The sequence below is a fragment of the Hipposideros armiger genome, unplaced genomic scaffold (assembly GCF_001890085.2).
Source record: "Hipposideros armiger isolate ML-2016 unplaced genomic scaffold, ASM189008v1 scaffold_216, whole genome shotgun sequence".
NCBI classification, from domain to species: domain Eukaryota; kingdom Metazoa; phylum Chordata; class Mammalia; order Chiroptera; family Hipposideridae; genus Hipposideros; species Hipposideros armiger.
In genome coordinates this window covers 398,309-424,859 of record NW_017731566.1, presented here as the reverse complement: position 1 = coordinate 424,859, position 26,551 = coordinate 398,309, and the positions used below count along the sequence as shown (strand labels likewise).

The 26,551-nt window shown below is 47.1% G+C and overlaps 2 protein-coding genes across 3 annotated transcripts in view; one reads left to right on the top strand and one right to left on the bottom strand.

Moving 5' to 3' along the window:
• The window catches only part of DOCK1 (dedicator of cytokinesis 1), a 461,498-nt gene that overhangs the window by 173,176 nt on the left and 261,771 nt on the right, over window positions 1–26,551 (top strand). The window contains exon 27 of the mRNA XM_019654186.1: window positions 1,086–1,181. Within this exon, the coding sequence (XP_019509731.1) occupies window positions 1,086–1,181 (96 nt within the window). The remainder of the gene's footprint in view (window positions 1–1,085; window positions 1,182–26,551) is intronic.
• Window positions 8,274–26,551, bottom strand: part of INSYN2A (inhibitory synaptic factor 2A) — a 57,954-nt gene continuing 39,676 nt past the window's right edge. Inside the window, exons 3-4 of one of the 2 annotated variants that reach the window (XM_019654210.1) lie at window positions 26,116–26,187; window positions 8,274–10,839 (exon numbers count right to left, since the gene is read on the bottom strand). In XM_019654210.1, coding sequence (XP_019509755.1) covers window positions 10,656–10,839; window positions 26,116–26,187 — 256 coding nt within the window. In that variant the 3' untranslated portion in view covers window positions 8,274–10,655. The remainder of the gene's footprint in view (window positions 10,840–26,115; window positions 26,188–26,551) is intronic. The other variant, XM_019654211.1, reaches the window with a different exon arrangement.

Here is a 26,551-nt window from a genome sequence, read left to right as displayed (position 1 = left end):
ACACACCACACACACACACACACACCCCCTCCCCCTACACACCACACACACACACACCACACACACACCACACATACACACACACACATGCGCGCGCAAACACCCCTCCCCCACACCCCCCCACACACTCACGTGCGCGTGCACACACCACACACACACACCACACACACTCACGCACACACACACACACCACACACACCACACGCACACACACCACACGCACACACACCACACGCACACACACCACACGCACACACACACACCCCTCCCCTCTCCCCCCGTACCGCCCTCGCTCATTCTCGCAGAACCTAATTAGTACCCTTGAAGAAGGAGATCAGCTTGAATTAGTTCCTGGTGATGATGTCCGCAGCGGCTCTTCCGGGCACATTGCATTTGAAAGCTTGTGGAAGCCCGCACCCAGAGGGCAGCCCCCGCGGTCCCATTCCAGGACCCCTCCCTGTTTTTATTGGAGAGTAAAGGGGTCGCATGGCCAGACCTCATCCCTGCGATGGTGCCTGCCCCAGCCTTGGATGAAAGTCCTGGGGAGCATATTTAAGCATTTTCAAAGTTCATGAAGAATCCCATCACACACTAATAGAAGAGCAGGTTTGCACTGATAGAAAATTCCACAGCCTCTGCATCTCAGACAGTTGCTAAAAGGATGTGTAAACATTCCAAGGCCTGTGCCAGTCGCCAGGTGACCAGGATGGACCTGCAGGGCCGTGTGTGGTTGTCATCTGCTGCCCCTCATTTGCGCGTGGCTCCATGTCTTTAGGAAACAAATTGGCGGGCTCCTCAGGGGTCATGAACGTGATATTGTTTAAACAGACTTGCTTTTATTTTTAAGGTTTGCGTACATTAAATTGCTGTGATTCTATAACAAATTATTATTAATGGACTATAATTAATAAAATGGCTTGAGTTTTCTTTGAAGGCTTGTGCCTTTGACAGGGACCATTTTTCATCTTGTTAAGGGTTAGAATTGATTTACTCTTCACGGGGTAAATGAATTCAGCGGCGGCCACTGGGGCTCGCGCGCTAATGACCGTCTTGTGTGTTGGTGTTTACGGCGTGTCCTCCCCCAGGGCCCGACGCAGAGGCACGTCCAGATAATCATGGAGAAGCTGCTGCGGACAGTGAACCGGACGGTCATCTCCATGGGACGGGACTCCGAACTCATTGTAAGTCCTCGGGGACATGTGCGTGGGCACGTCACTGTGGCTAAGGGCCTCTTTCCTGGGAATGTCGTTGACTGTGCCGCCTGAAAATCCACCTGGTCCTTTCCTTTGCCTTTGGAACTAAGCTCGTGAGCGGATGAGGTGCTTTTCTTCATTTATTTACAGTCTGGTGTATACAGCGCGCTCATTTCCCATGAGTTTAGACGCGAGGGTCCAAGTTGGAGGGTGACCAAGCCAATGTTTCGGAGACAGAAGTAGTATTAGGTTCTAATTTCCTCATTACTTCTAGCGAAGTTTGTGTGTTTTTTTTCTAAGAACTCATTCTTCTGGCAGTTTCTTTCCATGTATTCACATTTAAGATACTATTCGTAAAATGTCATGACAGACCTTAGAAAGTAACTGAAGGCCTCCAACTTAGCTGTTTTGTTTACTGCTCTAATGTCCTGTTTCTCTTACACAGATTCCTGAGGCATGGGATGGTATCTATTTTATTTTTTCCAGGAAATTTCTAATAATTTAGACAGTCTCACATTTTATATTATGGTGTCTTTTTCCTAAAGTTTATTGCTTCCCTCCTCATCCGCCATTATTCTTAAGTTGGGTTTCTTAGGCAAAATATGCACAAGTAGGTCCCATTTAATTTCTTTCATTTCTCATACATGATACCATTTAAGTGTGTTTGATGGCATTTCAAAAAAAGAAGAAAAATCACTTTCCTAATCAAAGAACAGAAATTCCAGTTGGAGCTTCCACTGGCCATCGGATTGGGCACATCGGTCTTCTCTGTGTGGCCTCAGTTCTCTCTGCATGTCATCAGAGTGGAGCCAGCAGGGTGACACATGTCTCCTTCAGAGGGCAGAGCCGGGACGCGGCACTGGGCTTGTGCTGCTTTTGGTGGCCGATTTGACAATAAAGGGTGCAGTTTGCGTGAATACAGATGGGGGCACGGAAGTCAATAATCACTCCCTAGTATGTTTCCTCCCAGTGAAATAATCCCGTCTGTGTGTCAGCACTCCTCACGTTACGTTTAGATTTTCCTTTTGAAGGTATATCTCATTCAGGTTTGGACTAGAATGTGTGTAAATGAGAAAATAAAACATTACTTATAAATTGGCTTTATTTACAGTGGGCTTTTTCGTTATTCTGTAAACGTTCACGTGTCGGCCTCTTCATGTTCCTCATCATAACTACTGTGTAGCCTTGAAACACCTTTATCAGAGTTGGGGGAGACTGAGCCCCATAGAGCAAGACTTGGGGTGACTCCAGGAGCACTCCCGACATCGGGTGATCCTGCCTCCCTGGGCTTGTTCCTTTGAACACTGTCACGTTGTGGAAATGATAGTGGACCTTTAGTAGGATGAGTGAATGACATGTGGCTTGAAACGGAACTAAGTTTTGTGTCACTGTGCTAAGACCCCTCTTGGAATGGGCTGGATTAGAGGGGTTGGGGGTGACATGAGCGCACTCATGGGGTTACAGTGAGTGAGTGATGGGCAGATGGGGGCGGTGGCTGGTGTGGGCAAGTGAACTGAAGCCATCCTGTCTCTGGTTGGGGGCTTGACTCCAGGTGTGTGTTCACTGTGGTCACAGCCCACTGGCCAATAGTCACTTGTGGAGAGGAGGGCAGGGAGGACACCCATAAAGGTTTGGATGGGTCCTTGAACTTGGAGAGACTGTTAGACACGCTCACAGCTCAAGCAAAGGATCTAGTGAAGGGAGGATGGAGCGTGGTGTCTCCTCTCAGACCATGTGGCCCAGGATGCCGTTGGGAAGTGACTCATGTCTCAGGCATAATGATACTAGTGACAATGATATTAGCTGCTCTTCATCGAGCACCTCTTCATGTGCCCGGCACTGTATGACGAATGGCAAGATGCACATTTAATTCTCACCTTCATCATGCCTGTGCAAGTCAGAAACTGCCCGCGCAGACACAGGAAGTTGTTCTAAATCCCGCATCAAGCATGCCAGCTCTCATTGGGAGCCCGGGTTCCGTGCTGGAGCTGCTGCCTTCGTCTCTTTTGTGAGACTGAGACTCGTGCTGCTGACCTCAGTGTGTGCCGGGAGGTATCGAAGGGGACTCTAACTCGCACCTGGATCTCCATCCTCATTGGGAGGCAGCTGTCCAGGACGCTAGGCACCTTTCCATCACCCACCTTTCAGCCATTTCCCCACGTCAGATGCTAGGATCTCCTGGCGGTACAAAGGTCAGACTGAGAGTTGAATGCCTGTTTCCTGGAGGGCGTGGAGGAACCTGTGTTCCGAGGAGCCCTAGGAAGGTCCAGAGCAGAGCCCTTGCACACCCTGAGAAGGTGTGACAGTAAGGACCCAGGCCCAACCTTCCCCAGCTGTGGCCTAGGTCCTCCTGAGCAGTCGGCAGTGCCCGTGGCCAGCTGCCCACATCCAGGCCCATTTCGCTCCTCCCGGACCTTCTCCAGGAGTCTCCGGAAGCAGGAAGTGGATATAGGGCCTTACCTGACTCCTCAGAATTCCACCATCTCCAGTATCTATAAAAGGAGTTCAGAAATTCCATTTGTCATGGAAGGAATCTCAAAAACAAATCAATTCTGAATAAGCTATGATTGTTTAATGAGCATTGATGACAGCCTCAAGATGTTTTTAGGAAGGGGATTGGCTGTTTCAGATGAGAGTTGGTCAGAAGGCTCTGTCAGTCACCAAGGAGCCGTGTGTTCCTTTGTGATGTCCGCAGAATGGTCAGACCTGGCTCCCTGCTGTGCTCCGAGGTAGGCTTCCGCGTTGGCTCCTTAATGGCACTGTTGTTGCTCGGTGAATGTACATGAGAGGAAGATCTGGGGGAAAACGTCCCTGACAAGGTGGACAGAACCCTCATCAGCGGGCCTCTGGAGTGGAAAAGGCCGAGGAAATGGTTTATAGGCCTGTTTGGGTAAGCGGTAACGTTCCGTTGTAACACGGAGGCTTCAGTCCGTAGTGCTTCATACTCTTTTGTATTTTTTTTCTTTTTTTGCATAAATGGAATGGAAATGCTGTAACTATGAACTGGCTTAAAAATTTTAAGTAATAACTGGAAATGGACTTAAAAAATTTAGGTGATAAAATTTTTTTTTTTAAGGTTTTTATTGGGGAATCAGGGAAGGGGAACAGACAAGTTGCTGTCTTTTGGTTCTTCAGTCTAGTTGTGGAGGACGTCGCTTCACTGGCCATGTTGGTATTATCATTGTGCTCTTCCCGGGTGAGGCAGTCACTTGCCGGCCATTGGACAGCCGCTCACTGCGGCTCACAGCAGCTCACGAAAGCGCTTGCTAGCCCCACTGGAGCCTACGCCGTCACCGGCAACTCATGGCAGTCCAGCTCCAGGTTGAGCTGTTGTTCACCATCTTAGCTGTAGAGGGCGCAGCATCACTGGCCCTCATGTGGGATCTGAACCAGAGCCCTGCTGCTCAGAGCTGGCGTCCCAAGCCAACTCCTAACCAACGTGCCACTCGGCAGTTCCAATAAAAATGTTTTGAATAGATACGCTTCACATAATGATTTATTCCATGACGTATCAACAATCACACTAGAGATGCGACCTCTGTTTCCATGGGAACAAGTTCCTGGGAGGTGGTTGTGGTCTGACTGTGTCTCTATCAGTTTATGATGGAATTGAGACCTGGGAATGTCACAGGTCATCAGATGAGCTGTGACGTACGCTATAATTCTTTCCTTTGATCTGTACCCATGGTCTTCTGTAAAACACTATGCAGTTGCTTTTATATCATTTGTTTTAGTTCATTTTATACTTTTCAACATTATATTTGACATGGGCTATCGGAATACACCTCATGCCTAGGATAAAAATATGCTACGATCCTAAGTATTATCCTTTTTAAAAAAATAGAACTCCATCTGGCAGGTGCAGCATCGTAGATCATGTGGATGCCTAAAACAGGCCCCAAAAGAGATGCTTGGCGGTAGGTAACCTTGCCACACTGTTAAGATGCTGTTTTATCTTAATTCCAGTGTCCTCTGATACTGCAGAGTAATTGAGCGAAGTGCCTACTTTTCTATTGTCTGATTTCATTGTATTTTTTATTTCTCTTGGGAAAGCTTTCTTGGCCCTCAGTATTAGGCAGCATTCCTTGTCTGGTAAGTTCTGAGCAGGTGGCCATGGCGGGTGAGGTGCTCTCGTCGCGTGGGCAGCTGGCCTGACCAGCCATCAGGTGGGCGACTGGGCACCCCCTTTCCCCCTTGTCTTTGCTGGAATACCCCCTTGTACACAGAGCTGGATTGTGAGCAGATGAAATGAAGAATCCTCAGGAAGTTTCCTTCTGTGATATTAGCTGCTGCTGCTGCTTCCAAAAGACCAGATTTACTTTCTGTTAATGGGTCCTTTACAAATGTAATGGAGCGAGAAGGGCTTTTACAGAGTTTTCTATGGCCTGGATACACACCAGAAGACTGGGAATTACCAGTGCCCGGAAAGGAAAATGGGGGCCTCTTGTAAGGAACGGCCCCCGTGGAAACCCCACAGAAGCAGGCTCAGGAAAGGGGGACGTCCTGCCTGCATTCTCTGCTTGCACTTGTGACCATGCCACCTCCTGGCTCCCTAGACCTGGTGATGGGACTTAACTTTGTTTCTACTCTGAACTCCAGCTGCTGAGGACACTCACTGCGGGGGACGCTGATGGGTGGGGTGTGTTTCATCGTGACGTCAGCATCATTGGTGGGGAAGATGCTGTCAGTGAAAACGCAGTACTCCTTTTGAACCTGGGGGACTTACAGGGACCCACCATGCTTGTCTTCCTTTGGAAACAGTGTAATAGAAACGCCCTTTCAGGGAGTAGAGCCCCTTTCCCGAGGCTCGTAATCAAGTCTCTTCACAAAGGTGTTAATGGCTGCATGCGTGAGCATTTGTTTTGCAATGTTTGTTCTAATGGAGTTTATGAATGAATGTGCTCTTTAAAAACGGCCATATGAATTTTCATTTTGCAAAGGAAAGTAGTACTTTACAAAGCTTCAAGTGGACAGTGTCTGGATTTTGTATACAAGAGTCATCAAAAGTGTGTCTAATGGTATGTTTGGTAATAAGTCTACTTCAAAAACACGCGGCTTTCAGAAAGTCATCCTGACACGGGTGCACGCATCAGCTGCGATGACTTGATAAAAACTCATTGTTATTGGTACAGCAGTTTTTTTCCTGCCTTTCTCAGGTTTCTCTGGCCCTTAGTATTTTGTCAAGATTAGTCACCGACTGTGGATTTACTGCAAAGGAAATAAAAACCCTGTCAGTGCCCGGGTAACATGGGCTCTGCATTTCTTGCATATTCACATGCAACCGCAAAGGTATCTTAACTTAATTGTCCAGTGGCTGCCTTCACAGGCCCTTCTCATCTGTCAAAATGGCTGCTGCCCATCCCAGCGTGGTCGTTTAACACCAATTCACAAGACGGAATGTTATTTCTGAGTCATATAGCTCCTTTCTTCCAGTAAATAAACTGGTTGTACACGTCGCCCATGCCAGATGTGCTAGTGGCAGCGTTTTCTAGGCAAAATGAGACGTGTTAGTGTGGGAGGCGGCTGTTGTGATCTTCAGGTGACACCGCACCAATGACACTGCCTCATCCAGTGGTCACATCACATTCGACTTGCTGATGAAAATGCTCCTAAAAGTCAGCCCACCTGGGTGGGCTTGGGAAACGCGCTGCGCTGTTTGGGACAGGGTGCCATGGACCAGCTCGCAGCTGATGCTTGTTTGCTTTGTGTTCTTACCCTGTCCCTGAAAGGCAGAAAGCCAGGACTGCACTTGGTCGGTGTGTAACCGAGGACTGTATCTGCGGAGCAGTGCCTGGGATGGTACCCAAGGAGACCAGCCTGCGAGGCAGGCTCACTGGTACCGCTTGAGATGGGAATCCGTCTGCCTGATGTTGGTCCATTGACACCACGCCTCAGATCTCCATGGCAATGGGCACCTTGGCAACCTTGTAGGATGCATGGGAAGCTTCTGCCAACTTCCCAGGCCCTTCTCAAGACGGCACGGTTTTTCCCCACCTTGATTCGCTCCGCCGGAGCCAGGGGAAGGTGTGACGGTGAAGGGACAGGTGCAGAGGTCCTGGGACCCCTCCACCCAGAGGCACACGGTCAGGGCCTGGTGGGCACCTGCGTGGCACAGTGTCCTTCATTGTAGCTCGTGGTTATAAGAGACCCTCCACCCAGAGGCACACGGTCAGGGCCTGGTGGGCACCTGCGTGGCACAGTGTCCTTCATTGTAGCTCGTGGTTATAAGAGAGGACCTCTGAGGCAGCAGCAGTAGTGGCTCACAGATGGTTATAGCATGCGACCTGGAGTGTCCCCGCTATTGTCTGGGTGGTGCTTTGGGACTTAACCCCCCATTCTGCACATGAGTTCCACTCATCCTCCTGTTTTCCCTGTGGAACTTGTGAGGGCGGTGGGAGCCTTCTTTCTCAGCCTACAGTGCCCCCCCACCCCCCATCCGTGTAAGTAGACTCTGTTGTGCAGAGCCCAGGAAAGGGGATGGGGACCTCCTCTCCTGGGCTTCCAGGCAGACCTCTCCCTTGGGGAAGGGGGAAGTGGGCTGGTCTCCATGAGAGGGGTGGGGTGCTCAGCACAATTAGGGTGGTGGTCTTCCTCCCTGGGAAGGGAAGAGGAAGGGAAGGCGGTGGCTGATCACCTGGGGCTGGACCTGCTTATGGGTGATGGAGATAGAGGCTGTCTTCATGGGGCCATGGCAGGGTGTGCCATGAAAATACTGATGAGTTCGGTTGTCTGTATGAGGTTCTTTAAAAATTAGGTGTCAGGTAGCCGGTCCTCTGTGAGCCTGTGTGGTGCCCAGTGCCCTTAAGAAGTCATCCTGTCCTGGCAGCTGAAGCCCATGCCTGGGTACATGGTGTGCTTAACTGAGTCCCCCTGGGTCTCAGCCCCACGCCCTCCTCAGCCAGGCCAGGCAAGGGGGCGGTGCCCATGCCTCCCGGTGCTCTCATCTCCGTGAAGCCTCCATGAAGTTGTGTTCAGCCTGAACATCCTTCCTTTGTTATTATTTTCTTACATTTCTTCTGTTTTCCCAAATTACTGAGCCCATGAAATAAGTTTAAGCACCACACAAACCATTACCTTTGATTTTTTTATTTAAAAATTAATAAAGAACTTAGTGACAAGTATAATAATTTAATCTCTATACGTAATGCCATGGGTACATCTACATAGGAGGGAACACTGTACTTGTTACCTTGGTTTTGTATCAAAGTTTTTACTTAAATCTTTCTAAGAGAAGAATCATCACCTGTTAGTGACACACTGCAATTAAACTATGAAATGATTTTGAAAATATTTTTTCCTATTCTGAAGACAGAATATATATAGGAATTAGTGTATCTTCAGTCTCCTTTTCGACTCTGAATTTTTTTTTCTTTTTTTGCTCTAGACTGCTTTCAAACAGTGATGTTATTTTGTTCACTAGGATGTCCTCTTGTTTAGACAGATTTATAGTTCTAATTAGAAAGCTGCTAATACCCTTATTTCAATTCACTGAGATAGTTGGGATTCTTAAAACACAAGGAGAGATAACTGATCGCAAACATTTTTGTAACGTTGGTTAAAAAGAGTATAAAATACATGAAACAGAGTTTTTAAATTTTATGTCTACAGGAAACAATTGCACTTCCTTCTTGGTACAGAAGCGACGTGTTCATCCTTCTTTTGCACAAAAATATTTCTCGGTTCTGTTTACTGATATTCCAGGATTTGTATCCTCGTCTAGTGTTTCCACAAAAGATGTGTATTTTTCTTTTAATTAAAGCATACATCTGTGGTGTAGCTAGAGTAACCCCCAAAGAATGTTTACACAATATGCTCTTTTCGTTTATTTCAAGTTCAGGTCTGATTGCTGATCATAGGTCCTTGTCGAATCAAAACACTTAGAACTAAAGTAGATTTGCTGTTGAGTCAGGAGGAAAATGCACAGCAACAAAGAGCTCCAATCTGACAAATGCAGGTGGAGATCCTTCTATGGAGGGGCCACTTTGTTTTTGGCGTCTAGCCGATGGGGAAGGCGTGTCCACACTAGATCAGATATGAAACTCTTGGACAGGAACTCGAAGACTAGGTTTTCTTGTATATTCACAAACTATTCAAAATTTAAGTTATGCCAAAAAAGGCAAAATAAGATCCCTGCTTCCTAGTGTGAAAAGCACAAATGGATAGACAACATCATCAGTAGACTAGGGGCTTTTGATTTCTATAAAAAGATACTTGCAAAGGTGCAAAGGAATGAGTGAAAAAATAAAGAACTAAGATTTATATTGCAATGTGTCATCAAAAGAGAACTCTAAGTGTCACTGTTTATTTAAAAAATACCTAAAAACATTTGATTCACAGCTTTCCCCTAGGTATTTCATTTAGTACAACTTACTAACCGGTTAAATGGAGGTGATATTAATTTGTCCAATGGCAGCAGCTAACCTAACCACGCTGTTTCTCCTTGAGATGGTCGGGTCTTCCACCACTGGTACGAGGCATACTAAACTGTATGAAACATCTGCCTGTCCTTCTGGCGAGCGTCAGCGTCTCAGAGATTGATCCACAGAAATACCTTCCAGCGGCAGAGCGAGCCTGTGATTTATGGGTGACTGTATCATCTATTGTGTATCTCTGTGTGTGTTTTCACATTTCTGCCAGCATTTATCATTTGGCCTTTGGGTACCAAAAGATTAAAAATGAGATCTAAGAAAGCTTTAGTGTCCAATAGCTCGGACCCTGTCAACTTGCAGTGATTAAAGGCATGTCCTGACTTTGGGGGACTCCTGGCTGCTGGCCGGAAAAATGAGCAGTAAACATGTCGCATGTCTGGAGACGTGGAGAATGCTAAATTTGAGGTGTCCCTGTGACGCTGAGATGTGGTCACTTGGCTTAGCGCTACAGCACAGGAAGGCAAATACACATAGAGTCACATTTTAGAGATTATTCATGGTCTCTGACCACTTGAAAAAATTGTGCTTTCTCCAGAATTTGATGTGCTGAAAATTGCACTCACCCCCTGCTTATTTGCAAAATGAAACGTAAAAATGAAGTCCTTTGCAAACATAAGGCTTGCTTTTTCTTCTCATTATTAAAAAAAAAAAAAGAACCCAAAACATAAAGGTTTGGAAATAAATATGAGTTTTAGCTGTGTATAGAGTGACAAGCCTGCTGCTCTGCAGGTTGATAATACTTGCCGATCTGGGGTGGGGATAGAATTTTGACTTGTCATCTGACTACGTAAGTTTCGTTTCAGACTTTACATCCCACATCCACGAACTGCAAAGAACAGCTGGCAAGGTGTGACACTGAATGCCTTGCTTTTCTTAATGATCTGTTAGTACAAAGGCCTTTTTGGTAAGCAGGGTGAGAACGGGGTGACACAGAGTCAGCCACAGTTCCCTCGACCCTATGCGTTTTGGAAAAGGATTTACTTAACTCCCGTGGGTTTTAAAGACGGCCTTTAGACTCCAAACACCGTGAGTTTTAAAGGAACCAGAGTTTCCATCTTCCATGCTTTTTAGATTCAGTTTTGGGTTTTTGCTTGGGAGTTGAGGAGTACGTCTCCTGAGAGTAAGGCGAAGGTGCAACCTGAGTTTCCTCAAAAGGATGGAGATTCCTCAGAACAGGCTGGAGTTTGTCTTCTTGCTGCTTAAAATCTAGCTCCACACTAGAAAGGAAAGAAGGACAAGTTTAGTGCTTGGTCTTTCATATACAAAGATCCCCCTGAGTGACAGCAACATTCGGTAACATTCTACCAATGTAATGATCATTTGTTCTGTGTTTATAATGCTATTTTGTGACTCAGTATTAAGCACTTGGCTGTATAATATGTTTTAGCTCTATGTCACTGTGAACTGCACTTGACCCTTGAACAACGTGGGGGTTAGGGACACTCTCCCCCATTGTGGCTGAAAATCTGCATGTATATTTCAACTCCCCCTAAAGCTTAACTACTATTAGCCAACTGTTGACCAGAAGCCTTACTGATAACATAATCAGTTGATTACCACAGATTTTTTATGTTCTATGTATTATATACTGGATTCCTACAATAAAGTAAGCCAGAGAAAATAAGACATTATTAAGAAAATCATAAGGTAGAGACAATATGTTTACGTTATTTATTGAAGAAAATCCTTGTAAAGCAGACCCACACAGTGCAAACCCACGTTGTTCAGGGTCAGCTGTGTTTCACATAGGTTGATTTTCTTTAAAAACTAACTTATTTGCTTTCCTGGGGAACCTCTGACTTGTTCATGAATGCCATTGGTGCTAAAGTATACGCAGTCGGGCTCCACATAACGACCTTTTGGTCAACAACAGGCCGCATGTATGATGGTGGGCTGTAAGACGATGATGGAGCTGAATATGCCTATCCCCTAGTGATGTCGCCGGTGTCATCATGTCACAGCGCAGCACATTGTTCATGTGGTGGTGGTGATGCCGTGTAAACAGACCTACCGCACTGCCCGTCATATAAAAGTATAGGAGATACAATTATGTACAGCGCGTGACACTTGATAATGATAATAAACAACCCGGGTACTGGTTTATGGGTTTACTAAGCTATCTTTTTTGTCGTTCCTTTAGAGTGTACTTTTTCTACTTATCGAAGAAAACGTTTGCTGTAAAATATGCCTGTTACACTGGCGGCTGCCTCACACGTCTCGTGTTTACCGCGCCTCTGGTTGCATTATTTTCTCTTGTGCTTGATGTAATCTCTTGTTGTTTTGTACAGCAGTGTGCTGTAAGGCCCGCAGCCCAGGAGCAATGGGCTGTTCCACACAGCTGAGGTGTGCAGTAGGCTCTGCGTCTAGGTTTGTGTCGCTCTGTGAGGTTCACACAACGATGAAATCGTCTGATAATGTATGTCTCAGAATGCACCCTGTTAAGTGGTGTGGGACTGTAATGTGTCTGCTGAAATGAAAAATGTGACATTTGAGCAACCCTTTTGCTTGTCCACAGACTGCACATATGTGCCTCATGGAATAACAGATAACCAAAAATATGAGTGTTCAGGGGTCATCTTAGTACATATATGTCAGGTACGAAAGCTCTATTACTGTGCAGCTTTTCTCAAGCTCAAGAAGCTGTGAAATGAACTGACCTTGGCTTACATTCTCCTTGTACAATCTGATCCACTAAAAATCTGGGAAGAGCCAAAATATCGAACATTGGGGAAAACAGTGTGTTTCTAAGTCAACACCCCTGGACATCATTCAGTCGTTATCAAAGACGGCTTTCCAGGCAAAAGCCTAGATAGCGTTTAGTGAAAAAACCCCAAATTGTAATTGCTGAAGCCATAGTGTGGGACCATGGAGCCACGTGGGAGGACACGTGCCAATAGTGATAACGTTTGTGTTAGAGGGATGGGATTAAAGATGATTTCTTAAGGATATCTTGTTTCTTATGACATTCCTTTAAAAAGTGCTGTGACTTGCCTGGAGCCCTCTCTTCTCTTCTCGGCTTTGATAAGGACAGCTGTTGATCCCCTAACCTTAACTAACTCTTGAAGGGTCCCCTTGGCAGTTGGGATGGAATGCCATGGCCCAGTGTCATTCTTCTGTCATGGCCCCGGCATCGAGGAGCCTAGCTCCCTCCTGTGTACCCCACGTGTACCCCTATTACGTGACCCTGGGCCTGCACTATGCCAACCTTCCTGAGACTTCCATTCTGTGCTCCTACGTCTGGTCTGGATGCCAGACTAAATGTCAGCAGGTTTCAGTAAAGTCTCAGCGATGATGATAATACATGAGCTCATAACAGTTTATATCCAGTCGAACCGTAAACCATTTATAAACATGAAATCCTATTGATTTAGGGAACCATTAATCCTAGACAAATTTTGACATTTTGAAAAGACAAAACAGCAAAGCTGTATTATCTGGAGTTCTAAAAACAAGTTCAAGACCCGTCTAATGGACCATGTTATGTTTTAAATCCACTGTTCCATTTTTCTTACTGTCAAAGACGAGAATATTACGGAAAAAAATTAAACATATTGTCAGAGAATTTTATGGCCAGTTGCCCCCTGCTCCCAAAGCAAGAATCACTTTCCCCCCTCATTTCAAAGGGCCTCTTTGAGTTATGCTGCAGTTTATAGAGGGGAGAAGAAAAACCTCATGAATTTCTTGTCTTGCTAATCTAGAGCATGTGATAACGGGGACACCGTTCCTTGGAAGGACCGTTGTGAAACGTGCAAATCTTGGGGCGTGCTGTATTTGTGAACTCAACCCCTCAGTTCTGTTACGTGGGCAGCAGGAAGCTCTTGATGCTGTCCTGTCCTGTCCCCTGATGTTGGGGGAGGAGCTGGGGCTCAGAGAAGCCCCTCAGTTTCCTTCATGTCGAGGGGTGCCCTGATGATCTCACTGAATTAGGGAGGGATGCAGCTACCTCCCCAAAGAAGTGAAAAGTTCTTTCTAAACTGTAGATGCAATTCAAATATTATTTTATCTTCATTACTTGTTGACCACCAATTTTGTTTATGGGAACGAGAGGTAGTAGTGATCGAGGTACCTCGAAAAGAATTCCTCAGCTTGGATAAGTGACAAGGAAAACAGCAACCCTGCCCGTGAGTCCATGAGATACCGTCTCCAGTACGGTACGTTAGGAATGAAAGAGTAATTTTATCACGGCGCTTGCTGAAGACTAAAGCGTGCCCTGCAGATCAGAACCATTTCAACAGTCCCAGACAGGTTGTGAGTTATTAGATGGGAGGGTGGGTGCCAGCCTTTCCTAGACTAGCACTACAGTTCTGGGTACCTGTAATTATTGAATTCCCATTAAGCAACTACATTGGGAATCCTGTCATTAACCAATTTATCACACCACAGAACCATGTAATCGCAGAGTAATCTAATCGGAGCCTTGTTAATAGTGACTTGACTTTCCCGTTGAGTTGATTCCTATTTGCGCTCCTCTGATGCCGAGAGGCAGCAGGCAGGAGGGTGTCTTCATGGGGGCGTGTGTAGCCGTGAGCATCGGGTGGGAAGTGCACACAGTGGGGCCAGCGAGGCCAACTTGGGCCTTCTGGGACTCACACGGGGCTGTGCCCCGGCTTTGGGATGATGTGTATGCCCCAGCCGGCACAGGGCTCACTGACGTGTCCCCACGACTAGGCAGGAAGACTGTGCACCGCTCTGTGCACTGGTGGGGGCACGTTTCTCACTGGGGAAGGAACAGCAGTCGCCACCATGACTCAGGAGAAGATAGCTGGCCGGAGAGAGTCATGTACAAACATTAGTAGTCTGGCCAACTCCAGCAGACACAAAGCAAAGGTCCCTTTAGTCTTAACAATCAAATGGCCAGAGGAAGCAGCACCTGCTGTCCTGGTCAGAATAGGGACTTGCACAAAAGCCACCAGTGCCCAGGTATCCATGTCCCCCTCACTCTCCAGCCACCTGCCGAAATATCCCCCATCATTGCTCCTCCCTTCCTTCCTTCCTTCCTTCCTTCCTTCCTTCCTTCCTTCCTTCCTTCCTTCCTTCCTTCCCTACTCTGCGCTCACCACGGATAATTATTTGTTTCTGTATCTTTTTCCCGCCAGCCCCTCAAATGCAGGTGCTGTGACCAGGGAGAATGTTGTCCTTTCTGTGTCCCCAGCGCCCATAGCGCTTGCCTGTGCAATATTTACTGAATTAACAAATGAGCACAAAACCGTAAAAGACTCATTCGCTCTCGGCCTTTGTCCCAGGGGCCCGACTGCTCAGTTTGTCGGTGTGGTTGCCCCCCCACTCCCCACCCCACACACCGGCCCCGCTCCTGGCTCCCTGGGAGGAGGCAGTGCTACTGCACACTCCAGGTGGAATCGGTGGCTCAGCTCCATTCTGCCAGAACTTAATCAGCAGAGGTTCTGAAACCTTTTCTGCAAAACACATACCAGGATCTTTTTGCCACCTGGCTCTGCACTTTCACTCCCTCCTTTCGTTTTTCTGGAAGAGTCTGGAGTAAGATCTTGGGAAGGATGGGTTGGGTCAGCAGGGGTGCTGTGGAGGCCAGCTGCTCCTGTGCTCTGATCAGGGGAACCTGGGGATGTCATTCTATTCGTCTTCCCTTTTTTCTCCCGTGGGCTGGAGGAAGGCTGCACTGGAGACCTGGGTATTGCTTTCTGCAAAAGGTTGCTTCTAAGCCCTGTCAGAGGTCACACACCTCTACCGTGCGGCATGGACCTGCGTCCTCAGAGCAGTTCCAGCACAGACGTAGCCCCCAGTTGGACAGGTCGGGGGTGTGTGTGTACTCCAAGTCTGGGCTCCAGACCTTGTTGTCTCTTAGGCCTCGGCTGGGGGTTGACGCAGATCCCTGCACCCCCCGGGGTCTTGAGCCCAGCATCTCACACGAGGCAGGGGGCTGCTGGTGGTGCCGCTGAACTCCTGTGGGTGCGATCTGGTGTTTGTAATGCACGGTCAGGGGACACACACATCATGCTGCATGCTGTTCCTCGGGACGATAAGCAGTCTGCGAAAAGTCCTGACACCTTGAATTTCAAAGCGTGAGTGTGAAGGACTGGAGCAGGCCAGCCTCACCTGTGCTAGGTGATCTCGCCTTTAATGCCTGAGTCAAAACACAGGCTGCAGACTGTGCTGGGTGAGACGGGACATTCCCAGGGCGGCTGGGGCTGTGGAGCAGACACAGATCCAGGGGAGCCCTTCTTACCTGCCTTTCTATCTTTCCTTGCCCTGTCTGCACCCCCCTTCTGCCAGACAACTGAACCATCCAACCCAGCACGGTGTGCTGAGGACTCCGCGTGGCCTGAAGCTGGCCGCCACGTGTGCCCGTGCAGTGCCGTTTTGTAGCACTCCATGTGACTCGTTGTGACAAATGATTAAAGCGATGGGGCACAGATGGCATTTCTTTGGTTAGTCTTTTTCTCTTAAAAAAAGTTTTACATATGGGGACTTTCTGACAAAAGGATTATTCTGTACATTTCCAGAGAAGTAAAAACCTACCCGAAATCTCAGGCCGCTCTTGCAGCTGGCACCCGAGCTGTATTTTCTGCCTGGATTCTCTGCGAGGCGTCGTAGTAACACGTCCCCCCACCATGTCATGTGCTGCTGCCGAGAAGGAGTTTCGTTCTCGTTTCTCCAGTTGACACTCTGGCTGTCTAATGCTCCTATAAATACTCAGGCCCTGCCACAATGTCTTCAGCAAGCTGCCGTCAGCCTCCTCAAGATAATTTAAGGGAAATGTATTTAAAGCATCACTTTCTCTAGTCCCCTGTGGGTAGCAGTTAAGAGTTAAAAACAGGTGAATTTGGCTCTCAAGCACTTGTTCCTGGAAGAACAACTGAAACCTCTGATTTCTTTGGCCTCGACAGTGTTGGCAGGGCTCAGTGGACTGCAGAGCGGGGGCCTGTGTTTTTAATTCTCTTTGAATTACATCTGAGTCCCCTGGTGCAAACTTGGGCTCTGGCTGACTTAGGCCCTGCCACTGTGTGTGAATCATCTCACCTTCAGGGGCCTGAGCCTCCTGGGCTGGGAAATGATGGTGGAGAGGCGCCCCCACCCCACGGGGGGTTCCACGGAGCAGCTCCGCATGTGGGGAAACACGGCCAAGCCCAGGACAGCCAGCGCGTTGGGGTGTGTGATGGCTTTTGCCATGTGGATCTGGATGGGACAAGTAGTGTCCCCAGAGCACAGGGCTTTATGGCTAGGGCAGCAGCTAGGAAGTAGCAGGCTTCCTCGCAGCACCATGGACAGCACCAGCGCTGTTCAGAGGCCCTGAAGGCCTGTCTCCCCACTGCAAGCTAGGCATGGTTAGGCAAGTCTCTCTTCCTCTGGGCCTGGGTTGACATATGTGACTGCGGACACACGTGTAGGCTGTGAAAGAACCAAGACACAAAATAGCCATCACTCTCTCTGGAACACATGTGAATATCTGAGGGACACCCTACATCCAACATGTCCAAAGTCAGACCTTTCCTCCAGCCTGTGGCTCTATTCTCCCAAACATAGCCCGCGGCTACCGTTCATCCAGGTGGCCCAGCCTTGCACTTTGGAGTCTCGCTGACCTGTCCTTGCTGCCTGCCCCCGTCAGTTGGGCCCATGGGGTCGCCCTCAGCCATCTCCTGTGTCTTCCCGCTTTGGCCCCCGTCATGCCCCAAGCCGTACCTTCAGCACGTTCAGTTTGGCCATTGGAACTGTCGAGTCTCATTCTCCCCTGCATTTCTCTCCCCTCCCTAACCTACCTGTAGTTAACAAGTCACCTTCGGAAACCCTGAAACTCCTTGACAAACTTCTGTTCATCCTTCAAATCTAGGTCTCATGTTGCCTATTTTTTCTGTGGATTTTCTAAAATAACCACATGTGCACACACCTCCATCCTGTCCAAACTCCTTCAAACAAACTGCTCCCCAGAAGGTTTCTCTCCACACTTTTACTACAGCATGTCTGTCTCATGTTGGGTGATAGCTGTTTTATTTCAGGTCTACGAACTCACCAAGGGATGGGCCATGTTTAATCCATTTACGTTTGTGGTGCATTTAGTACAATGTCAGGCTCAGAATGTGCTTTCTTTGTTTACCGAATTCAAATAAACAGATGAACTGAACCCAAATCCTTCTAGTGTCAGCAGAATGTTGCTACTGTTTTCTGTTTCACATCTAGAATTTATTCATCAAAACAAACCTATGTATACAAATATGCCTCTGTTATATCATATACCATGTCTAGTATATATGGATATGTTATACATCATGTGTGGTATATACCAGGGGTGCCAAAATAATGTATACACATTTTATGAGATGTTATCTATGCATTACTTTTCAAAATTGAATTGAAATACGGTAGCAATGTATATAGTATGATGTTTGCTCAAAAGATGTTTTTGGGAATGATCGATTTTACTTCCCACAAGTATTACAATTTTGATACAGATTTTTCCTTTCTTAAAATATGTATACATTTTTTGGCACCCTCTGTATATATAGACATATGTCTATATGTAGATATATAGATCCTATCCCCATAGTTTCCAATATTAATAGTTTGTAATTACTGGCTTTTAACACTTTGAACAGAGAAATAATTCATCATAACTTTAAACCCTTCCCTCACCACTATTTCACATAGTAGGGAGATAATCAAAGTTTATAAAACTACTGTCAGATTTAAAATACCAGAAGTAGATGGCTATTCAATACTATTAATACCCAAACTATAAGACCTGTGCCCTTTTCTTGGTATCCTATGGGAAGGAAATTGTCATTACAGTTATAAAACAAAACAAAAAAATATGAGTCTAGTATCGTACCTATTAGTTTTACTATGAAGTGTCCAAAGTTAAAGTTAGACCATGACCTTTCGGAATATATCTGGCTGTCTTCCCGGACCACATTGCAGAGGCGTCATACTCCTTTTATGCTTGACTAAAGCTCCGTCCTCAGGGTCCATCTTATCTGTGACTTTCTCTGCAAACAAATACTGGTCTGCCTTCCGGGCCACATCTACGTGCCGGGGTTTGAGGGCGGGCCAGATGCATGGGGATCGGGACCAACGGTTCAACCTCCCGTAAATTGTGAGGTCGAATCCGAAAGACTCGAGCCCTATTTATAACCTCTGCCCATAGTAATTTTTCAAGATGACTGATGAGGGTGAAGAGTCAGCTGAGTGGCCTTAGCAAACACTGTCCTCGCTGCTCACCCTGGTCCCCAGGGAATTTCACAGAACGTAAGTCAGGGCATTGTGGGAAGGACTGGATCCTCTTTCTAGCCCCTAGAAAAGTCTCCATGTTCATCTGAAAAATAAACGGCATGATTTCCTCATGCAGTTGACAGCGTAACCCCCTCCTGTGGCTTTGGACGTTGGTGAATGCCGCCTTACCTTTACCTGCGGGCATAACCACAGGTGAGGGTCTAAGAGGAGGGTGATCAGTGTAATTAGTCCTGCTCTGATGAAGGCTTTACAAACAGTAGGTTGACATGCATAATCACTCATCAGTTTTATAGCTGTCATCAGTTTAATAACATTTAATAGGTATCAAGGTTACATACTAAAATCAAGGTGTTACTAAAGGTTACTAAAGTTTACTAAAACCTAGATCCTTGCATAGTGGGGAAAAAGAAATACCGTAATATAGTTTTAGAATTCTAACAATAGAAAAAAAACTTGTATTATTGGCTTTGGGGATTTTCAAGAAATTTGAGGTTTGTTCAATTATTCTTTTTTTCCTGTTAATTTACTTTATTTAAAAAAAAATACTTCCTTACACCAGAATAACCTTGCTTAAGGTATTATCCAGGAAATACCCCCTGACATCTTCCTCCCACCTCAGCCCTCACTGTAAATACTTAAGAACATCTCTAAATATTAGACAAAAGGCTAATTTCCTCCACCAGCTCCGGGTGTTAAGGACCTTAATATGCACAAGTGGTGGTAATTGGAGCAGGAATGGAAAGTGTACTTCCACTAAGAGATAATCACTAAATGACAAAAGCTGCAGAGAGTCCGCGCCATGTGGGCCCTGGACAGGCTGGAATTGGCACCGTTTCTGCATACAAATGGCGTGACTGCGTAGCAGTAAGGCTTCGTCCCGTGGGAGGCTCCCTTTCAGGTGGCGGTGGGCAGCGTGCGTCTCCCTCACCAGCTCCCTACCACAGCACACCGGATTCGGTGAGATTTCCACACACTTTTCTCTGGCATCTTCGCAACCTTCTATTTTGTGCTCTTATTGGTTATGCGATGAATTACTAAGGATGGTTTGAGAAAATGCAACCCATTAATTCTGCGACTTGCTCGTTCAATCTCATAATCTTAGGGCATCTTACTCATCTTTTTGGAAATCCTCTAATCACTTTGGAAAGGACCTTGTAGAATTTAGGAACTTCCTACTTGGTAAGCAAAGGTTGCAATGCCCTGGAAAGTTCCCCAGCTGCAGCAAGGTACCCCCTTCCATCCTCGGGGGTGCTTGGCTGATTCTCCCGAGTTGCTGCCACTTGTCCCTCATTCTCAATAGGGGCCTCAATAAAACACATCTAAATCGTCCCCCCACATGGTGGCCCTCCACCATGATCCTGTCTCCTCCGAGTCAGCTGTCCCCCAGGTCCAGCCTCCCAGCCCCCCCTCTTCATCTTTGTCATTGAGCCTGTGGCCCACACTGCAGCACACAAGGTTCCCTTTTGTCAGAGCTCTCCCGGAAAGGGTCTTATGGGAGGGGGTTTGTAGGGGGTTGTCTTCAGCCAGATTACAAATTCCTCCCAGTGTCTGGTGCCAAGCCTGTCATCTCCTCGGAGTCCCATGACAAATGCTTGCTGAAGAAATGCAAATAAGCATCCGATGGAAAGGGGTCGGGTATTTTATCAGAATGGTTGTTTGGAATCCCGTCTATGCATGACCATCGATAGATCATATCAAAAGATGAAAACATGACACAGACAATAGGGCATTCCGGAAGTGCTCTCTCCCTCTGTGGTGTTGGAAATAAAGTGATGGGCAGACCACAGCAGTCCCATCCAATCAGGCTCCAAGTCCGCTCATCGACCCACTGCATAATTATAATATTAGTGTCACTGGAGGCCCGCTGTGTGGTGGCCTTTACGATACAGAAATGAAGCAGGCCTGGGTAGGGCCCTCCTGAAGGACACATTTGCTTCGGGCCTTGTAACAGTGGTAGGAATTGTAACACTTTACAGGGTAATTTTAAATTCTGGTCAAGAGTCTATGTAATTAATCTGAATCAGCATTAGTATTATCTATTAAATCTTGCTTTCATTCCCTTTTGAATTGAGGCTAGCACATGGCATTCTCATAAAAATGTACAAATTTGAATTCAAGCCATTTCGTGTGGTATTATTTTACAAATGAACCACTTTAGTAAAGGAGGGAAATGAGGGCTTTGCCAGTGGTGTGCCTCATTTGTTCCTTTCTGAAACAAAATCCGAACAAAAGGTGACTCATCAGTAGCGTGACTCATCAGATTAATCTGACAAGAGACTTACAGAGATAGTCTGGGTACAGAAGATTTCAACGGCTTATGAGCAAAGAGTATATTAGTAATTTATCCTTAAAACATTTTCTGAAATAATTGTAGCATATTTTGACAGGAAATATGGATGATAATCCAGAAAAGGTTTGCTAAGGAAAACTGTAACGTCTCTCTTTTAATCTTTCTTCATGCTGAGATGGTCTTGAATGAGAATGTCACAGGTGGCCTGGATCCCAATCAAAGGGGTCCAAACATGTAATTATATGTAATTATATGTCAACCACCTCAAAGTTCCCGGCTCCAGGAAGTATCACCTGTGATGCTCGGGGTTTTGGTGACCCTGAGTGAGAGGCAGTCCATTCCCTGCCTGAGAACGTCTGTTTGACTCTGTGCAAATCGAGTTGCGTAACAGGGAAGGATGCACTTCCTTTGAGAAGCACCTTTCTCTGTCCACACCTTTAGCGCCATGTTTCCTTTCTGGTGATGCTCGCAGACCCATCCCTTTCATAATTGTAAATCACCCGTTCATGAGATTTCAGAGTGGGAAGGGACCTACCTGCTCCCTTAGTGTCACCCTGCATGCCTGACGCCCCCCAAACAGGGATGGAGGCTCAGCCCTAACCTTGGGGCGCCCGGCGTCTGAGCGGCAGGCTCTGGCAGGCAGGTGCTTTGCGTGTGGTCCTGGCAGCCCTTCCCCCCTGAAATTGCTTCAAGACCTTTTGTCTGTTGATGTTTTTCCAAGCTCTCTGCGTCTTCCCATGGGGGACTTATTTCTTACCACTCAGCCAGAGAGGTACACATTTATTACAGGACTGTGTTGGTAAAACCCCGGGCAGCTGGATCTTGAACTTGATGCCCTTTGCATCTCCCTGGCCCAAGTGTTATTGGAAATGTGGTGGATTCTTATGCCACTCGGAGAGCGTCATTGGGATTTGAGTGCAAAGCAGTGTATACGTGCAAGATGGGTGGGGTCAAAGGTACTGACCTCCAGGGCTCTCTGGGCAATGGCCAGCATCCAGCTGTGACAGCATGTGGAAGTGACAGCTCCGATGGCCCCTTATGCTCTCCCTTAGTGTCTGGGACAACCACAGTCCTTTAGCATTTTAAAAGTTCTTCATTTTGAAACTCCTTTAACCTAATCAGCCCTGAGGTGCCCCAGTCGTCCCATAGGGAAGACCAAGACAAGTGGCCGAGACGGTGGTGCCAGGACTCACAGGAAGCCTTGGATGCAGGCCTGGTGCCCAAGAACCTGGGTGTGGGAGCCAGGCTGGGAACTGACTGCGAGGACCCTGACCTTGAGCCAGCTCACCCTTTCTAATGGAGTCATTTCTATACAGAGCTATGGGTAGGAATTGAAGGAGGGCTTATGTGCAGATTTCCTTGATAGGAAGAAACGGACAAGGCGTAAAGCCTTTGAAATGTGGACGCTCTCTCTGACTCACTGGGCCTGTCCTTCGGAGACGCTGTGGCTGCCTCCGTGCCCTGCTGCAGGGTCACCCCAACAGGCGACTTCTGTACAGGGACTGTTAAGCTCTCAATGCTTTTCTACCAAAGAAACCTATTCTTCACGAAGCATTTGGCATTTGAAGATTGAGTCACAGGGCTGACAGAAAGCTCAGAAACCATCTGGCTGAATTCCCACTTGTCCCCCTGTTTGGCCAAAGGGAACCCTAAGGGAAGTTGCCTATTAACAGTTGCCAGCCCTGAGGACACTCGTGTAGATGTGCATTTCTCTTGATCCCCTTAACATCAGCCTGGTCTTTGCACAGGATTATAACGGTCTCCTTGACAGTGGTGCTAGGTTAAGCACCGGCCCCCGGCCCCGTGACAGGACTGAGGGCCACCCAAGGCTCTGGTGAACAGGGTCCTCTCCTCTGACCCACGTGCCTCCCTTCTTACTCGCCAGCTGCATGCTCACTAACAGGATATGGTGTTTGGGTCTCTTTATGCCATTTGTATTCATCGTTGAAGTGACGGGACTTATTTGAATGCGACATAAGCCAACTCAATGTAACTGAGGCGCGAGAGGCGTCTCTGCTTAGACGCCTGGGGAAGAGTAGAGGTGACAAATGACTGAGTGTGAAGACCACAGGGGCAAGTGAGCAGGTAAGTCCCCGTTCCAGGTAAAAGGAAAATGGGTGGTTCATGGACGTTAACTCGGAACTCCAGGGGACGCCCCCACATTTACACAACACATCTGGGCCTCACCTCAGAAGACTGGCGTAACTTGAAATCCGGGACATGGTGAGATCTCTGTTTAGATGAGTCAAACTAAACTAGCACGTTTCAGTGTCTGATTTCCCTGTGGCTGGTTTTTCAGTTAGTTGCCCAGAAGCGAGCTTTCACTCACCTTCTATAGAGCTCAGACAACTCCTGCCAATGTCAGTAACCAATTGAAGAGTAATACTTTTTGTATTGACATACAACATTGCTGAGTTAGTAACTTAATGTTTAATGATTTCCAACATACAGTGATAGGAAACTTGGGAAACGGAGTTTGAGGAGCTGTATATGTCTGACTGGTAGTATAATAATTTCGAGCTCGTTGTCTAAGTTGGTAGTAGGATGACTGACTTTGCCAGGTGGGGAGGGTCCAGCTGAAACGTCCCTGTTAGGTCACTTCTGGTTCCACGGGAGTGTGGGGGCTGGGGAGCTGTTGCTGTTGTTACTATCACTCTGGCGGGAGAGATTTTACAAGACTTTTGTAAAAGGGAGTCGCAAAATGCCACTTTTGGTCTAGCACCGCCTCTGCTAGGACGCCTGGCTCCTTTCGAGGCCTGATGGTCGGGTCTCGTGGCTGCAGAGCGCCTCGTCTCTGCTCAGTTCCTAAAGATAACGTACCGTGACGATCGACGCCACCACAGTGGCTCGATCCCTCCACCTGGTGTATCTCTGCTAAGTTCTGGCACGTCCCTGTGCTGCGGGACACTCAGTGCTTTAGAAAAGCGGGCCAGTGGCTGGCGTATGGGATTCACGCAGAAGGCGGGTGGAGCCAATTCTGAGTAGTAACCGCTCGAGGTAATTCCTGAAAAAGACCAGTTCCGGTCTTCCTCAGGCTTGTTAAATCACTTTTAATATCACTTCTAATGTGAGTTACTTCTGGATCTAAAGCCAAATTTATTTAAATTACCTCAGTTACATTGGAGAGTGTCCTAATGAGTTTTTTTCTCAATCACCCACAACATGTTAAATGGGTTTATGCTCCTCAGGCTCGCTCTGAACCCTTCCTGGAAACCTTTGCTCGCTTCTGCTCGGCTGCTTTGGAAGGCTGGGTGAACTTTAGCCCCAGGGCTCCAAAGGCTGCACCGGGAGGATGCGTGGCCGGCGCTCTGTGATCTTCCCATCCTTCCCCAGTGGCCTGATGTTAGTGAAGGTGGCTTTATGTCAGAGTTACAGCCCTTCACTGGCGATTCAAAATTTGCTTCCACAAACCAAATTATAGTGAAAAAAGCCCCACTAACCAGAGCTCTCTGGTAAGTTGCTATATCTGAGGACAACGGGCATTTGGGAGGAGTTCTTGACACACAACCTTTGTCTGGGTGCTGGCTTGTCGCCGCCTCTTTGTTAGCAGGAGAGAACCATCCGCGGGCCTGGTGTGCGGGGCCGGGGCTGCCAGGAGCCCTTAGCTTTTCCTGTGACTCTTATTAGACCTTAGCCTGGAGATGAGTCCAGCAAGGCAGGCTTTCTCAGCCGTGGCTCTATTCATTTTGGACCACGTGACTCAGTGGGTTCTAGGATGTTAGCAGTGTTCCTAGCCCCGACCCACTAGATGCCAATGGCACCTCCCCAGTTGTGACAGCTGAAACGCCTCCCTCCAGACCTTGCCAGATGTCCTCCATGACGCAAAGCCAGCCTCTGCTGGGAGCTTCTGCAGTAAGGAATGTGCTAGTGTGACATCTGGTGCTCACATCTGCCCTGTGGGGTTTTTTTTTTCTACCTGCTTCCAGACAAGGTCACCAGGTAACCCAACTCTGCTTTTAAAGAAACTGGGGTCCTACCTTGGATGTTCTTTCTTGATTAGAGATGTGTGATGGGTCCAATACTGTGTGGATTCAAGCTTTTTGCTCTATTTAAGACATCTGTACCCTCCCCCATGTCGACTTTCTTACTGAGAAGATAGTAACTTTGAAGCTCTTTTTAGAAGATATATTTGGGGAGAGGGGTGGGTTCCTTTACACAATTTTAGGTATATAACCATGTAGTTAGAATTGTTTTTGATAATTTGGCAAATCAACTAAAATTGTTCTTTAGCCTTAATTTTTAAAAATGAACTAAATTATGACATCCCTTATTGCTCTCATATTTTGTTTGGGAAAATTATATTTCCAGAACAAACAAAAACAAACAAACAAACAAACAAACAAACAAACAAACAAACAAACAAAGACAGTGGCCTCTGAAGGTAGTGACTGTGTCTCAAAATCCTAAATTATTGCCAAAAAACTAACCTGGCTTTGCCTGGTGAAAGCTTCTGCTGTGATACTATTGATGTGAGGCATCTAAATTAACTTTAACTTAAAACCCACGAAGCCCAGCTGTAGGGGCTCTAGACAGGGGAGTGTGCCCCAGGGGACCCACAGTCCTTGTGAGACTCCAGGGAGTGAACGGCACCTTGGCGTGAGCAGCCTGGCTTCTTCCGTGGTATTCGGAGCACATCCACAGGGGTCCCCTCGCCTTTGATCTATACCATCCACCAGGCTTGTACTTCACAGCTTTTCTGGCACACACTGTATAGTATAGTACTCAGGGCTGTCGGTTCTCAGGGAGCATGCCATCAAACTCACACCAATTTTTGAAACCACTAAGATACACTCGCCAGATCAATGAGTTCATGCTCTGCCTCTCCCGTGATCGTACGCCTGGGGTCGAGTATTTAGGAGCTTCGAACTGTGGCCAAATAACGCCCTCTACATTCTGTCTGATACAGTCATCCCAGCATGGCCCCCCGGCGAGTCTTCATTGGTGGGTAAACATCATTTGTCACTCATAATGAAACAGTGGGAAGAGGAGAATGTGAACATACCTATAGATAATACATGCACTGTTCCTGCATGTGTCACAATTAGCTGTGTCTTGCCCAGTCCGATATGAAAGCCTACAAGATAAGAACAGGAGAGCATTACACGTGGCGGCTGGTGGTCGCTGGCGTTTCTAGAGCAGACACCTCACATCAGTTGCTTTCCCAATGCCCGTGCTCGTCACGGTCATGGAAATTGATTAATGTGTGTTTCCCGTTTGGCTCCGGTCTCTGCATTTACACAACCAATGCAACAGCTACCGCTGGCTGAGATGATATTGAAATTAAATTCAGAATGTGAACATAAGCTATTGGATGAAGTAAATAATCTGATTTCGTTATAAGCAGAGGGAATTGGGGATGTTTCAGTGCAGCTTTATATGTATGGTGTTTTCAAGAAACTTCGAGGGAAAACCACCCCCAGATATGCCGGCTTGATAGC